The following is a 15,201-nucleotide window of genomic DNA, read 5'->3' as shown; positions in this document are numbered from 1 at the left end:
TAAAGGTGAAATAAAAATTTAAAAAAATAAACATGGCCTTCTCTATAGGCCTACATTAAAATGCAATCAATACAGTTGTAAAAATGTAATACATTTTAGTTTCGATGCTGATGCTACATCTCAGTGTGAATCATTTATCATATTTYCCCCCTTTCAGAGGTATAACATTACAATTGTAKAGCTAATAGGCTATGTGTTTGTAGATMGACTGAGGTGAATRARCCTACAGCAGCCACGGTGATAATGTCTGGGGTCATTTTTTTCTTGTTTTTGCTGTTCTYTAAATACCATTTTAAAGTKTTTTAATTGTATAGAATTGCAGTAMATTTTTWMAATCCTCCCCCATCCCCTTCCAGACCTCATTAAAACTCAAACCCTGGTTACGGCCCTGCACCTGTTGTCGACAATGGATGTCACGTGAGGAGGAGGGTGTCACACAGCTTCTCCAGTCAAAACAAACCGTACTCGTATTACTATCTACCCGTAGGAACTGATTTAGGATCAGTTTTCCCCTCTCTGTACCTGATCTTTCCACTGTAAGCTTCACAATACCACTGGCCCTTTTCCAGCAGCTCAGGACTATTTCTCGAAGCAGGGACACTGGCCAACTAACTTTTCCAGTTTTCCCAAATATTTGGAAAAAACTCCAGTAGCGTTAGTATTGACCTAAAGCGCTCAGACACAGTTATATTTACACACACACACTATTTCATTTAGTGATGTCTTAATTGCTTTTGCTGTTATAATCTCTCTTTGATCTGGCCCAAAGCAGAGAGTAGAATGTGGGTCTTGAGTAGTTTCATGGAGGCAGTGTTGACAAGACGGTAGGGGCAGTAGTGAGTGTTATATGGCGTCCCCAAGTGGCATAATATTGCCACACCACCACAAAGTTGGGGAAAGTGAAGTGAAAGATGATACATTTCTTCCATTGCAGAATAATCCTTGATTGGACTATACACGCTTTCTTTATATCTTAACAAACCTGSATTGATTCAAACTCTAGAGATGTGATTTAACAACTAAGACATTTGATCTTACTAAGCTAGTCAATATCAAATTGTTCCATTAAAGGAAAGATTAGTTGATCAAACTATGTTTTTATTTAWGGTGTGGATAAGGTAGTATTTGAGTGAATAAAAACAGTACAAAATGTAATTCAAACTGAAAAACACAGATATAAGACATGAATGAGACATGTGAAACACACTTAAGTCCCACAACAATTCAGCATTGTGAAAAGCATACTAATTCAATTTAAAGGCCATTCCAAKAAATATATCTTCGACCAAACTATAAACCTTTTCAAATAGAGCTGTTGTCCTTAGTAAAGCCAATGTGAGCTCAGTATCAGAGTCATTGTAAGTACTGTACTGTGCTGAGCTGAGAGAGCAGAGGGATGCAGGTGATTCTCTAACTGTCCATCAGAGGAAGTCAGAACACTGAGATAGCAAGTTCACACTTGGATTCAACAGCTTTTATGTTGCATTCTCCAGGTGACAGTTGGATGTAATCCAGCCCCCAGGGTCCTCTTTCCTAAACATAACATAGAGGGAGACTTGTCACTGCACTCTTAGGAAGTCTTCACATCACAAGATAGCTCAGCTCAGAAGAGCGGGGACCTGGAGGACAATCTCTATCTTTGCCTCCGTTCCATCTCTGCCTCAGCTCCTGTTTTGAGTGTTCCCCTCTCAGGAAACAATCCCACACAGTGTGTGGCTTAGTCTAAGTGAGAGTTCCCCCTGCTGGGCTGGAGTGTGAGGCGCTGTGGCGTTTTCTGCAGTGCTGCCTTGGCCGCGTAAGGACGCATAATGGCCGGCCTCCCTGGTGGTCTGCTCAAGACGATTGGTTGAAGCCCGTTGACAGAATGCATAGAAGCTCCACCTGTTGGTGACCTGAGCCTTCTGACCAGTGGGCTGGAGGCTGGCCTGTGGGGCATGTGGTAAGTAGCCTTGGGCAGCAGAGGGACTTTGGGCCTCACAGCCTCCTGGAGCCCCTGGTTCTCCAAGATGGGGACTCCTGTGATCGTCTCTGAGTCTGTATGGTATTCAGCGGGCCTTACAGCAGCCCCAGCCACCCCACCACTGAGCCTCAGTCTGTGTGCTCGCAGCATTGACAGCCTCCGGCTACCAGGGGCTGATGTGGCACTTTGAGGGGGAGAGGGCGACAGAGTGCAGTCAGGGGACAGGGAGAGCCGGGCCACTTCAGGGGATTTGGCTTCTCTCTGAAACACATCTATAAATTATACATAGTTTATTAGACAACATTTCAGACTGTGTTGTGGTAGTGTGATCTCAAGTTATTCTGTGTTTAAATCCCTGGATTTAGATTTGGATTTCTTGGTTTTATATTTCATATACTGAGTAGGTTTGGCATGTTTGATGGCCTTCTTAACCAGAGATGAGAGAGACTCGCCTGGAGAGGGGGACTGGGAAGACGAGTCTGTCGAGTCAATGTTTAACCAGTGACTCAAACCAGCGCTCTCTTTTTTTCCCTCCTCTTCTTCCTCCTTGCCACTGAAAATGCTGAGACTTTCATCATCTTCATCATCCTCCTCTTCATCACCATTGAGGATGGTCAGTATCTGAGGCCTATCCCTCTCCATGGCTAATAGACGTCTGGAACACAAAGCAATAGAAAACAGTGAAAAATCGGTTCAGTAATCTCTCACACAGACAGTAAGTGAGTGAGTGAGTGAGTGAGTGAGTGAGTGAGTGAGTGAGTGAGTGAGTGAGTGAGTGAGTGAGTGAGTGAGTGAGTGAGTGAGTGAGTGAGTGAGTGAGTAGGTGGATTAGGTGGTCAGTACTTGTTATGCTGTTCCCTCCAGGCCCTGAGCTCAGAGAACACATCACTGCGCTGGCATCCTTCTTGCTCCTCAAGGTCATAGGTGTGCTCCGGATCATGGAGGGGCGGGGTGCTAGGAGTGGACACAGGGGAGGGGGCTGCATTCTGCATAAGGAGGCAGTAAGGGAATTTGATTAAGCTGGCCCGGGCGCCTAGGTAGGCGGACTTTGCACCGGTTGAAAAGTGATTGCATTCATTTTTGAACCAGGCTGCCTTCCGGGCCAGCTGCCTTGCCCGTTATGGCCGGCGGCGAAGTCGGCTCAAAACAAAATTGACGTAGTTTAAGCACGTGGAGTAATCAGTAGCATTCTTTGTTTTCACATTCAAAAGTTATTGCTTTTCATGAAAATGTATTTGCATTCCCAATGAAAACTAGTGAGAAAATTCTAACAGATATTTTATGCTGTACTTTTCTGGGCTAAACCTGGTTGAATTAACGTTGTTTCCACATCATTTAACCAAAAAATACAATGTGTTGACGTTGAATCAACATGGAAAACTGATTGGATTTGCAAAAAGTCATCAACGTAAGGGAATTTTGTCTTTTTTTCAGAKAACTTTTAACCGAAATCCAATGACATAGTGAATTATTTTGTTGATTTGACCTTGAATTCATGTTAGTTGACAACTCAACCAAATATAAATCAAAACTAGATGTTGAACAGACGTCTGTACCCAGTGGGATGCTACCTTGTTGACCAAATGACAGAGATAACTGTTCGATTTCCGCAGGGCGCGCCTCCCTCACCGGCTTCGCCCGATCACGTGACGGGCCATAGCCCGGGTCAACCCTGGCTAGCTTAATAAAATCCCCTCAGTAAGAGAGAAAGATGAATGAGTTTCGCGATAGAAGAGGGATAGAGAGACGGAGGGAGTTAGAGACTAATAGAGGGATAGAGGGACAGGAATAGTAAGAGGGATGGAGAGATAGAAAAATGATACAAAGGGAGACAAAATACAGAGAAGATCTGAAAGAGAAATTAGGGATAAAGATTAAAGAGAGAGAATGACAGCTCAAGAGAGAGAAGAGTGTGACAGCAGTTTGAGAGTGAGTGACGGATGCCAGGTCTATAGAGATGACAAGGTGACAGATCGCCTGGCATTGGCAGTGCTCCATCTGTCATGTCACCGGGGCAACAGCTGCATCCCTCTATCACCCTCCCCTCCTCTCTCTGATAATTATCTCCTTCTGTTCATCCTGACATCACATTAGAGAGACAGGGGGAGATGTCACGTCACCCATTCATAATGGCCTGTCACAAAGAGGGGTAACCGCAGGTAGCCTAGCGGTTAAAGACAGCATGTTCGAAATCTGCCGTTCTACCCTTGATCAAGTGTGAGAGAAAAAGTACGTATTTACTTGATTTATTTGATATTAATGGTTAACAATTAATGCTAATGCTGTGTTTTTATGGTCTTCACTCTAGTTCCATGCAGCTAATCTGGGCGTATGGTCACCAGAGATGGCTTGAGCTGACAAACGAGTTAAAGACTGCATTACATAGACAAGAATGTGTTTTACTAGAGATAGCTTAGGAGTAGAACAATCCCTCACTGGGGTGGGGGGAGGACCAACCATGAATAAGCATTCTTAGTGTCAGCTATATAAAGTCAGCTATATAAAGAACTCTGCATTTGTGTAAGGGTTAGGTTACTCGGTCCAACACTCAAGGGATTTTGGGTCAACCAGCCTCATTATTGCAATAATTAATCGATATTGAATAAATATAATTGTTTGAAGAAGTCTCTCTCACTTGATTAAAATATTCCATGACACAAGGTAGTTGACCCCAACAACAACTGCTCCTCGGGTGACGCGGACGTCGATTAAGGCAGCCCCCCGCACCTCTCTTGATTCAGAGGGGTTGGATTAAATGCGGAAGACAAATTTCGGTTGAATGCATTCAGTTGTGCAACTGACTACATATCCCCTTTCCCCAACACATAACTACTCCCCTTCACTCTGGGCCACTTTCCCCTGACGCTGGAAAACTGTGTCAAATCTCTGCTGTGGTCAATGTGCCAGAGAGGACTCAAGTTTGTCAAATAAGGATTGAGACGCTGCAGTTAATTAGTTTCATGCTAATGATGGGTCAACAAACCCTCATCTTCTGTCGCCTGGCTCTGAGGGCCTGGACAGGGCTCCCACAGAACAAGACCTTCCCTGCACCTGGAGAGAAACAAAACCATTTCATTACTATGGAGGATAGCTAATCAGGGATGGGATTGTCACAATATAGGAATTTAGAAAAATTGCTAAAGGTATAAGGCATAGTATGCCTGAACTCTGGGGTTGGAAAATCAAAGATCTCTGATTTAAAAATACATAATGAATCTTCAGACACTGTTACAAGATGTCCTCATGGTGGCAGTGTTGAATAATTATACAGGTGAAAAGGATACAAAACAATAAGCCTGATTCATTATATGGACCTATTCAGGGACGTAAACTGAAGCTTTATATGTGGAGATGGTAGGGCTTTCAGTGCCAAGGACACCAATACAGTGTCTCACCGTGTGTCAGAATGCTAGCGTCTGGGTCCACAGAGACTGGATCTGCATCAGTAGAACCAGATCTGGACCCGGGAGGGGAGAGGGCTCTGTACCCAGCCGCTGATAAGGGTCGTGACCCAGACAGGGGTCTGGAGCCGGCTGCTGAGAGGGGCCTGGCAGTGACCGGTCGGCTGGAGGGACGGGAACTGGAGAGGCTGCTAGCTAGGCGCTGGCCAGAGCTGGGTCTGGAGTAGGCACACACACTGACTGCTCTCTTCTCTATGGCCAGACAGGGTAGAGGGAAAATATTGCATATCAAAACACAGAGTAGTAGAACTGGCCTGGTGGATCTACTGTCTTTGATGTTCAGATACAGTGCATTTGGAAAGTATTCAGACCCCTTGGCTTTTTCCACATTTTGTTATGTTACAATTGTTTTTTTCCCTCATCAATCTACACACAATACCCCATAAGCAAAAGCAAAAACGTTTTTATTTTAAATGTTTGCAACAAATGTATATTTAAAAAAAACGGAAATATCACATTTACATAAGTATTCAGACCATTTAATCAGTACTTTGTTGATGCACCTTTGGCAGTGATTACAGCCTCGAGTCTTCTTGGGTATGACGCGACAAGCTTGGCACACCTGTATTTGGGGAGTTTCTCCCATTCTTCTCTGCACATCCTCTCAAGCTCTGTCAGGTTGGATGGGGAGTGTCGCTGCACAGCTATTTTCAGGTCTCTCCAGAGATGTTCGATCGGGTTCAAGTCCGGGCTCTGGCTGGGCCACTCAAGGACATTCASAGACTTGTCCCGAAGCCACTCCTACGTTGTCTTGGCTGTGTGTTTAGGGTTGTTGTCCTGTTGGAAGGTGGAACTYCGCCCCAGTCTGAGGTCCGTTCTGTACTTTGCCCCGTTCATCTTTCCTTTGATCCTGACTAGTCTCCTAGTCCCTAACGCTGAAAAACATCCCCACAGCATGATGCTGCCACCACCATGCTTCACCGTAGGGATGGTGCCAGGTTTCCTCCAGACGTGGTCAATTCAGGCTAAACAGGTCATTCAACAGAGAACCTTGTTTCTCATAGTCTGAGAGTCCTTTAGCTCAAACTCCAAGCGGGCTGTCATGTGCCTTTTATTGAGGAGTGGCTTCCGTCTGGCCACTCTACCATAAAAGCCCGATTGGTGGAGTGCTGCAGAGATGGTTGTCCTTCTGCAAGGTTCTCCCATCTCCACAGAGGAACTCTGGAGCTCTGTCWGAGTGACCATCGGGTTCTTGRTCACCTCCCTGACCAAGGCTCTTCTCCCCCAATTGCTCAGTTGACCGGGCGGCCAGCTCTAACATGCTGACCAGACCGGACACGTCGCGTGCGCAGGCGTCGCAAAATAAATTTAGAAATCCATGTTATTCAATTATTGCACCCACACTACTCGCACGCGCCAACGAGAGTCTGCGTTACCAAGGGCTAAAATAGAACTCCTTTCTATTTCTGACGCAGATCGCGCTGAAAGTCCTGCCTCTCCCAGCTCATCATTGGTTTATAGAAGCAGGTACCCACGTGCCATCTCCTCATTGGTTATACCCACGTGGGTGATTGAAAGATGAACTGTTTTGCCTGTAGTCGTGGTAATACTATGAAAGTTTAGATGTGATCACCATATAAGTTCAATGATGAAAAAGCCTGGAAGGARGAGAGATGACTAGAAACGATTTGGTTGACCGTTTTATGTGTGGATTAATTTGTCGGAGTAGAGGACCTTGTGCAGTTCAGGTAAAATAACAACTCAATGTTTATATCCCAGGACAAATTAGCTAGCAACAGCAAGCTAGCTAAATAGCACAAATTAGCTAGCAAGTGCAAGCTAACTAGTTAAATTGCCATACATGTTTAATGCTTTTCGACCTGTCCCCAAATTAATGTCATTGGTTCAGAGTTTGTTTTGATATTTTAACCTGCGTGTCGTGATCGCAGCCGGTTTGGGTTCCGTGTTAGAAGAGTCTTGGTGGTTCCAAACTTCTTCCATTTAAGAATGATGAAGGCCACTGTGTTCTTGGGGACCTTCAACRCTGCAGAAATGTTTTAGTACCCTTCCCCAGATCTGTGCCTCGACACAATCCTGTCTCGGAGCTCTACGGACAATTCCTTCGACTACATGGCTTTGTTTTTGCTCTGACATGCACTGTCAACTGTGGAACCTTATATAGACAGGTGTGTTCCTTTCCAAATAATGTCCAATCAATTACATTTACCACAGGTGGACTCCAATCTAGTTGTAGAAAAATCTCAACGATGATCAATGGAAACAGGATGTACCTGTCACGCCCTGGCCTTAGTATTCTTTGTTTTCTTTATTATTTTAGTTAGGTCAGGGTGTGACATGGGGAATGTTTGTGTTTTGGGTGGTTATATGGTAAAGGGGGTGTTGGGTTTAGTGTATGGGTTTGTGTTGAGTGAATGTTTCTAGGTATGTCTATGGTTGAGTGAATGTTTCTAGGTATGTCTATGGTTGCCTGAGTGGTTCTCAATCAGAGACAGATGTCTTTCATTTGTCTCTNACCTGAGCTCAATTTTGAGTCTTATAGCAAAGGGTCTGAATACTATGTAAATAACATTTTTCTGTTTTTTATTTTTCAATACATTTGCAAACATTTCTAAAAACCTGTTTTCGCTTTCTCATTATGGGGTATTCTATGTAGATTGATGAGGGGAAAATATAATTTACTCTATTTTAGAATAAGGCTGTAACGTAACAAAATGTGGRAAAAGTCAAGGGGTCTGAATACTGAATACAAATGCACTGTACACACACAGACAGATATGCACACAAGCAGATGCAAGCACATAGATCCACACACACACAGATGCACAGACCCGCACACACACACCCTCTGCTGTCTCTGTAGAGCTGCAGTCTTTAAAAGACTCTCTGAGCAGGGCCCAGTCTTCCCCCATTGAGATGCTGCAGCGAGACCCCGCCTCCTCCCTGGCATGCATATCGTCTAGGTAACGCAGCTGTGGGACCAGCTCCCTCACCGATGACCGGTAGCAGTACCCCTCCTCCTCCTCCTGGGAAAAGGAGAAGACAGCATCCACAAAAGAAAGGGGGGGGGTGGTTGTATCTGGAAGAGAGCCCAGCCCACACCTCATTCAACGAATCATGTTTCATATGAGCAGATGAGAAGTTGAATTAGGCTAGGTTTGATAAAACTGGGCCCACCCCTGGACGACTGTGATAAAGAATGATAGATGATACAGTAATAGGACTGCATAAAAGGGTTSAAGGTTGTACCTTTAGTTGTGATTTGAAAGGTTGATAAAGGCCAAGGTAAGTCCAACCTTTCAAAGTTAGCCTTTCAATGCCAAATACACAACACTTAACACCAGTATACCATACCATAACACAGCATAACAATACATAACATAGAGCTTTTTAGGCACAATGAATGTGTAACTTCTGTTCAAAGGAGGAGACAAAGAACATGGTTCTGAGTGGGCCGATAACAGAGTACTAATAAAGGCAATAATCTGCACTTTGTACTGTGCTTTGATCATTTATAAGCACTGAGAGACAGCTCAGAGAAGAAAGAGGTGAGAGAGACCAGTAAGAGCACTATGCTGCTGCTGCTGCTGCTGCTGCTGCTGCTGCTGCTGCTGCTGCGAGATCAAACCCACAGAGAGAGGGAACGAGATGGTGGAAGAGGGGGTTAGAGAAGGGGGGAGAGAGAGAGAGAGAGAAACCCAAGGACCCCTCTCTCAGTGCTTGGACCAGGCCTAATGCATATTCAGATCAGCCTTCCCTCCCTCACTGCCCCAGTTTCCTAAGTCCTGCTGCTGGCTGGGTAGGTGAAAATAAACACATTCACTCTGTCCCAAAAACCCTACAAAGCACTGGGGCACATCGCCTCACAGGCCAAGCTCCTGGGCTCTCCTAAAAACCCACAATTGGTAAACAAGATAATATGTGGCACAGGAACTAGACTAAAACATGGAATGATATGGGCAGGAAGCATCGTCCAGTCATACCACTTCATCGTGTCATTGTGCGATAGTAAAACCTTAATAAACCACTTTAATATGGGCTCAATCCCATCACTCAAAACATATATGCTAAAACCTTCCTACAGTATATACTCCACCCTGCCCAGTTGAGCAAGGTTTATACTAACCATCACCACTTTACCACAGCTGGTACCATCCCTACTTCACAAGCAAAACAAAGTTGAGCCTAAATGAAATACAGTGTAGGATAAGAAACCCCAGGTGCATAGGCTCCCTAGGCCTGTTTTGGTGTTTGTTTTGCTTTGAACACCACTTCCCTGTTCCCTGCTCTCCAGTCCCACGCCATTCTGCCTGATGCAGACAGACAGATAGACAGACAGGGACAGACACACCGGTAGGTTTGTCAAACATTTTCTTGCCGATAGTACTTAGCACCTCTGAACAGAGYGTCGGCAATCTCTTTTGTTTACACACAGCAAAGACCTTGAAAGTTGTCAGCCACTCAGCCTTGTTAAAATACTACAAACCAGAAGGTGGCAGTAGCSTTGTTTGGCAATGCATATCTGTGCATATTGCACATGATCTAGATTCCAAGCTTTCTCCACTATTGTTGCTATTTTGTAGAAAGCCCTTGATGATACTAGTCAGATGGCCACAGCTAGTTAACTACCTAGCAAGAAGACGAAGGAACAATTTCATTCATAATCCCATACTGCCATTGCCAGCCCATAGCCAAAATGTTTAGCTAGCTAGCTAAGGTTAGCATATTCGCTAGCGAGCAAAACAGAGCTAGCTAGCTAAGGACACTGCACTAACACAGGCTTCTGTTTTAAGGAAACTATCTAACCCGTTGTGATTTAATTATTATGTCAATACTAGCTATAGTGGTTAGCTAGCTTGGCGGAAGTATTTTGTGTTGTGTGCATTGCGTCTGTGCACTTACAGTGCATTCGGAAAGTATTCAGAGCCCTTTCCTTTTTCCACATTTTGTTACGGTACAGCCTTATTCTAAAATGGATAAAATAAAATAAATTCCCCTCATCAATTTACACAGAATACCCCATCATGACAAAGTGAAAAAAGGTTAAGAATTTTAGCATTAAAACAATGTGTCAAATGTATAAAAAAAAAAAAAAAATGAAATACTTTATTTACATAAGTATTCAGACCCTTTGCTATGAGACTCGAAATTGAGCTCAGGTGCATCCTGTTTCCATTGATCATCTTTGAGGTGTTTCTACAACTTGATTCGAGTCCACCTGTGGTCATTTTATTGATTGGACATGTTTTGGAAGGCACACACCTGTCTATATAAGGTCCCACAGTTGACAGGGCATGTCAGCGCAAAAACAAAGCCATGAGGTCGAAGGATTGTCCGTAGAGCTCCGAGACAGGATTGTGTCGAGGCACAGATCTGGGAAGAGGTAGCAAAACATGTCTGCAGCATTGAAGGTCCCCAAGAACACAGTGGCCTCCATCATTCTTAAATGGAAGTAGTTTGTAACATCAAGACTCTTTCTAGAGCTGGCCGCCCAGCCAACTGAGCAATTGGGGAGAAGGGCCTTGGTCAGGGAGGTAACCAAGACACAATGGTCACTCTGACAGAGCTTCAGAGTTCCTCTGTGGAGATGGGAGAACCGTCTCTGCAGCACTCCACCAATAGCCTTTATGGTAGAGTTGCCAGACGGAAGCCACTCCTCAGTAAAAGGCACATGACCTCGCTTGGAGTTTGCCAAAAGGCATCTAAAAGATTCTCAGACCACGAGAAACAAGATTCTCTGTTCTGATAAAACCAAGATTGAACTCTTTGGCCTGAATGCCAAGCATCACGTCTGGAGGAAACCTGGCACCATCCCTACGGTGAAGCATGGTGGTGGCAGCTTCATGCTGCGGGGATGTTTTTCAGTGGCATCACTAGGAGACTAGTAGGATCAAGGGAAGATGAACGGAGCAAAGTACAGAGAGATCCTTGATGAAAACCTGCTCCAGAGCACACGGGACCTCAGACTGGGGCGAAGGTTCACCTTCCAACAGGACAACGACCTAAGCACACAGCCAAGACAACGAGGAGTGGCTTGGGACAAGTCTTTGAATGTTCTTGAGTGGCCCAGCCAGAGCCCGGACTTGAACCCGATCGAACATCTCTGGAGAGACCTGAAAATAGCTGTGCAGTGACCTCCCATCCAACCTGACCGAGCTTGAGAGGATCTGCAGAGAAGAACGGGAGAACTCTCCAAATACAGGTGTGCCAAGCTTGTAGAGTCATACCCAAGAAGACTCGAGGCTGTAATCGCTGCCAAAGGTGCTTCAACAAGTACTGAATAAAGAGTCTGAATACTTATGTAAATATGATATTTCAATTTTTTTTATATACATTCGCAAAAATTTTGAAAAACCTGTTTTTGCTTTGTCATTATGGGGTATTGTGTGTAGATTGATGTGGGGGAACAAACGATTTAATCAATTTTAGAATAAGGCTGTAATGTAACATAATGTGAAAAAAGTAAAGGGTCTGAATACTTCCGAATGCACTGTATCTAGCTACCATCCCATAGCCTGCTTGCATATGAAGTGTGGCTAAGCTCTATCCGTGGACATATGGAGAAAATTACCATTTGTGCTCACTGATTGGCTAAATGTCAAGTTGTTGGCCACTGACGCGCATTGGTATATTCGTTGCTACCAGGTTGCACGCAGGTACAACTTTTGTTCTAGCAAGAGAAGGAACGGCTTCCCACTGTGATAAGTAGCTATTGGCAGTGAGATTCTTGGTGTGTTTCATGCTTTAAAGCAGCCTGGGATCACAGCCAGACTCACTGCATTTTGGCCAATATCATCTGGGCCCATCAGAGAGAGCATGGCTCACAGCCCCCCATACACACACATACACAACTTGAGTATCTATGAGGATTCAGTAATGAATTCAATAATATACACGATTATGGAATTGTGGTGAGGGTTAGGGTAAGAAGATACAGTAGGAGTGTGTGTATATAGGTACCTGTGTGGCGTTGGGGTGGGGGCACATACAGACGGGGTTTCCCTCCAGGGTAAGTGTGCGGAGCTGGGAGCAGAGGCCCAGGTACTGCACCTGCACCAGGTCATTCACATCATTCCCTTCCAGGTCCAACAGCTGTAGATTCTCCAGCATGCTCACCTGACTCAGGTCCGACACACTGTTGTAGGCCACATACAGCTCCTAGCGTAGGGAGAGGACATACCAACACAGGCTCAGGTTTAGTGTCGCTCAACTGTTATTTGCACATAGTCAAATGCATAAAACTTCAACTTTTGTTGAATTGTGAGATTTTCACAGGTGAGCAAAGTGGGTAGAAGCCAGGTGGATTAGGCAGGTGGAACAAGTCTATCCTCTAGTTCATGATGGTCCACTGCAAAAGTTTTCTAGTACCAACTCTACCTTGAGAGAGGAGAAGGAGGGAATCCCATCCAGGTCTGCCAGGTTGCAGCGAGACATCCACAGCACCTGCAGATGGGACAGCGTGGTTCCCAGGTCCCTGGGAGACATAGACAGTCATGATCCAGAGGCAAGGGTGGAATTGTATCAACARAACATCAGGTGCCGTGACATATGGTTTATGAATTTATAAAATGTGAACCGCAAATCCAGGATGGAAAGAAAATAAATTGCCTCGTAACATGAGTCCTAACTTTTGAACGGTTTAGGCTAGAGACGAGCAGTTTTCTGCAACGTAAAGGTACAACGTGGCGTTTTTTTTAATGGTACACTACATGGCCGAAAGTATTTGGACACCTGCTCGTCGAACATCYCATTCCAGAATCATGGGCATTAATATGGAGTTGGTCTTGTTGGAAAGGGGGCACGTTGAAAGCCACTGAGCTCTTCAGTACAGGCCATTCTACTGCCAATGTTTGTCTATGGAGATTGCATGGCTGTGTGCTCGATTTTATACACCTGTCAGCAACTGGTGTGGCTGAAATAGCCGAATCCACATACTATTGGCCATGTAGTGTATCAAGAGGCTGTGGTACAGCGAATCCTAATCAGACTTGCCCKAGCTCAGGGTTGGGTAGGTTAYWTTCTAAATGTAATCCATTACAGTTACCTGTCCAAAATTGTAWTCAGTAATGTAACTTTTGGATTACCCAAACTCAGTAATGTAATCTGATTATGTTCAGTTACTTTTACTTTCCCCTTAAGAGGCATTAGAAGAAGACAAAAATGTATGTTACCAATTGAGCGACATCTATTGCAGGATAAATCAATGTTAAAGTTTACATAGCTGGCCATATATGAACGTTAAATTTTACTTTATGGGTTGGTTATGTAGGCTTCTTCTAAGTCATCGCTTTGTACTACATATAATAATACGATTAAATTATATAAACTATGTATATTAATGTAAAGATAAGTCACAAAATGGATGTAGCAACTACAGATTACCCCTTTAAGTCTATCAAAAGTTTACGAGTTTAAGCATGTGTCCATTAGGCCTATGGAACAAAAATTTATCAGCATGAATTARATTGAGCAATAAAAGCCTTACTTTTATTCCATAGTCTGGGATCTGCACTATGCAGCTTTTGCATTTTTCACTGGCTGTCCACTGGTTTCAAAAACAATGATTGATTGGCAGCTTAAACWTCTTGAATTCAACCATTATTGGGTTCAAATACACATTTAGATTTGTGAACAGCCATCCACAACAACCAMWATATGTAAGGCGCAAATAGCTAAATGAGAGAGCAGCAGTGTGATTCACATCAATGCGCTATGTAGATATCAATAATAAGTGATATCCGTATCGCCGTAGACTACACCACTGCTGCAGGGGCGAAAATCTGATATCAACCTTGGAGGGGACAATTACATWAAATTTTCTCAAGAGCAATTCCTGAGGGGGACACCAAAAGTAGTGCTGTAACACATAGCATACGTTGTTATATGTTAAATGTATATTGAGGAACCATAATTCCTACAACTGGATAATTGATAGGTACAGTAGTTAACTGAAGGGTTTTYCCAACTTGTTCAAATGTTTAAATCATTAAACTCTACTACTAATAATAGTTATAGCAGTGCTCCTTACCAGTCCAGTATGTATGCAGGTATTCGTACTTACAACCAGCAATATCAAGAAAGGTCAGTAGGTGACAATGGTACTGTACACTGTATGGGTGTAGTTTTCATAAATACAATGAACATGGTGTGATCACATCTAAAAGAATCATCACAAAGTTGGTCTCCGTATTGAATTGACCTTTTAATTKGACTTTTTCTGATACATTTATTTAGTCATTAAATATGTGCACCTGGCCTGAGTCTACTACAATATCTTTACAAGAACAAAAAGCTTAAAATAAGTACAGTTCTAAAAGCAAAATAACTACTTCAATGAAAAACCCAAATAAATCAAACAAAATATCCTTCAGTCAGTGTCTCAACTCTTGAAACAGCAGCTATGGACAAGTATGTCGTGAATTTGCAGAGCTAGCGCGCAAACTAAAGCAAACATTAACTATCAAGCTAGCTAGTACCTATTCCATTTATGTGGTGTCGTCAAAGATGGAATCTTTGCTATCGTCAGTTTATTCCAAGATTAGCATGCAGCTGTAGTGCTTCAAAGTCCCTGTGATAAGGTTAGCGATAAACTGAACAGAACTACACTCTCTATAACCATTGTCTTAAATATATATAATGGTCTCGTTGCAAAAGATAATTGTCGCTAGTGAACTTTTTTTATATTATTTTATTCACTTTATTTAACCAGGTAGCAAAGATTATAGCAAACACACAGAAACGGAATTGGTGCTCGCTAGCTTTAACAAATACCCCCGCCCCCCCCCCCCCCCCCCCCACCCCCCGCCCGTCAGCTATTGTTGG

General features: G+C 43.7%; 1 protein-coding gene across 3 annotated transcripts in view; it reads right to left on the bottom strand.

Annotated features, from left to right (window-relative positions):
- Positions 1-1,081: 1,081 nt before the first annotated feature.
- lrrc56 (leucine rich repeat containing 56) overlaps positions 1,082-15,201 on the bottom strand; it is an 85,354-nt gene continuing 71,234 nt past the window's right edge. For all 3 annotated transcript variants that reach the window (XM_023985739.1, XM_023985740.1, XM_070443139.1), the window contains exons 5-12: positions 12,757-12,853; positions 12,340-12,537; positions 8,225-8,405; positions 5,356-5,613; positions 4,944-5,011; positions 2,804-2,946; positions 2,413-2,615; positions 1,082-2,232 (exon numbers count right to left, since the gene is read on the bottom strand). In XM_023985739.1, coding sequence (XP_023841507.1) covers positions 1,718-2,232; positions 2,413-2,615; positions 2,804-2,946; positions 4,944-5,011; positions 5,356-5,613; positions 8,225-8,405; positions 12,340-12,537; positions 12,757-12,853 — 1,663 coding nt within the window. In that variant the 3' untranslated portion in view covers positions 1,082-1,717. The remainder of the gene's footprint in view (positions 2,233-2,412; positions 2,616-2,803; positions 2,947-4,943; positions 5,012-5,355; positions 5,614-8,224; positions 8,406-12,339; positions 12,538-12,756; positions 12,854-15,201) is intronic.

This window comes from Salvelinus sp. IW2-2015, linkage group LG4q.1:29, assembly GCF_002910315.2.
Source record: "Salvelinus sp. IW2-2015 linkage group LG4q.1:29, ASM291031v2, whole genome shotgun sequence".
NCBI lineage: Eukaryota > Metazoa > Chordata > Actinopteri > Salmoniformes > Salmonidae > Salvelinus > Salvelinus sp. IW2-2015.
This window is presented reverse-complemented; position numbering and strand designations above follow the sequence as displayed.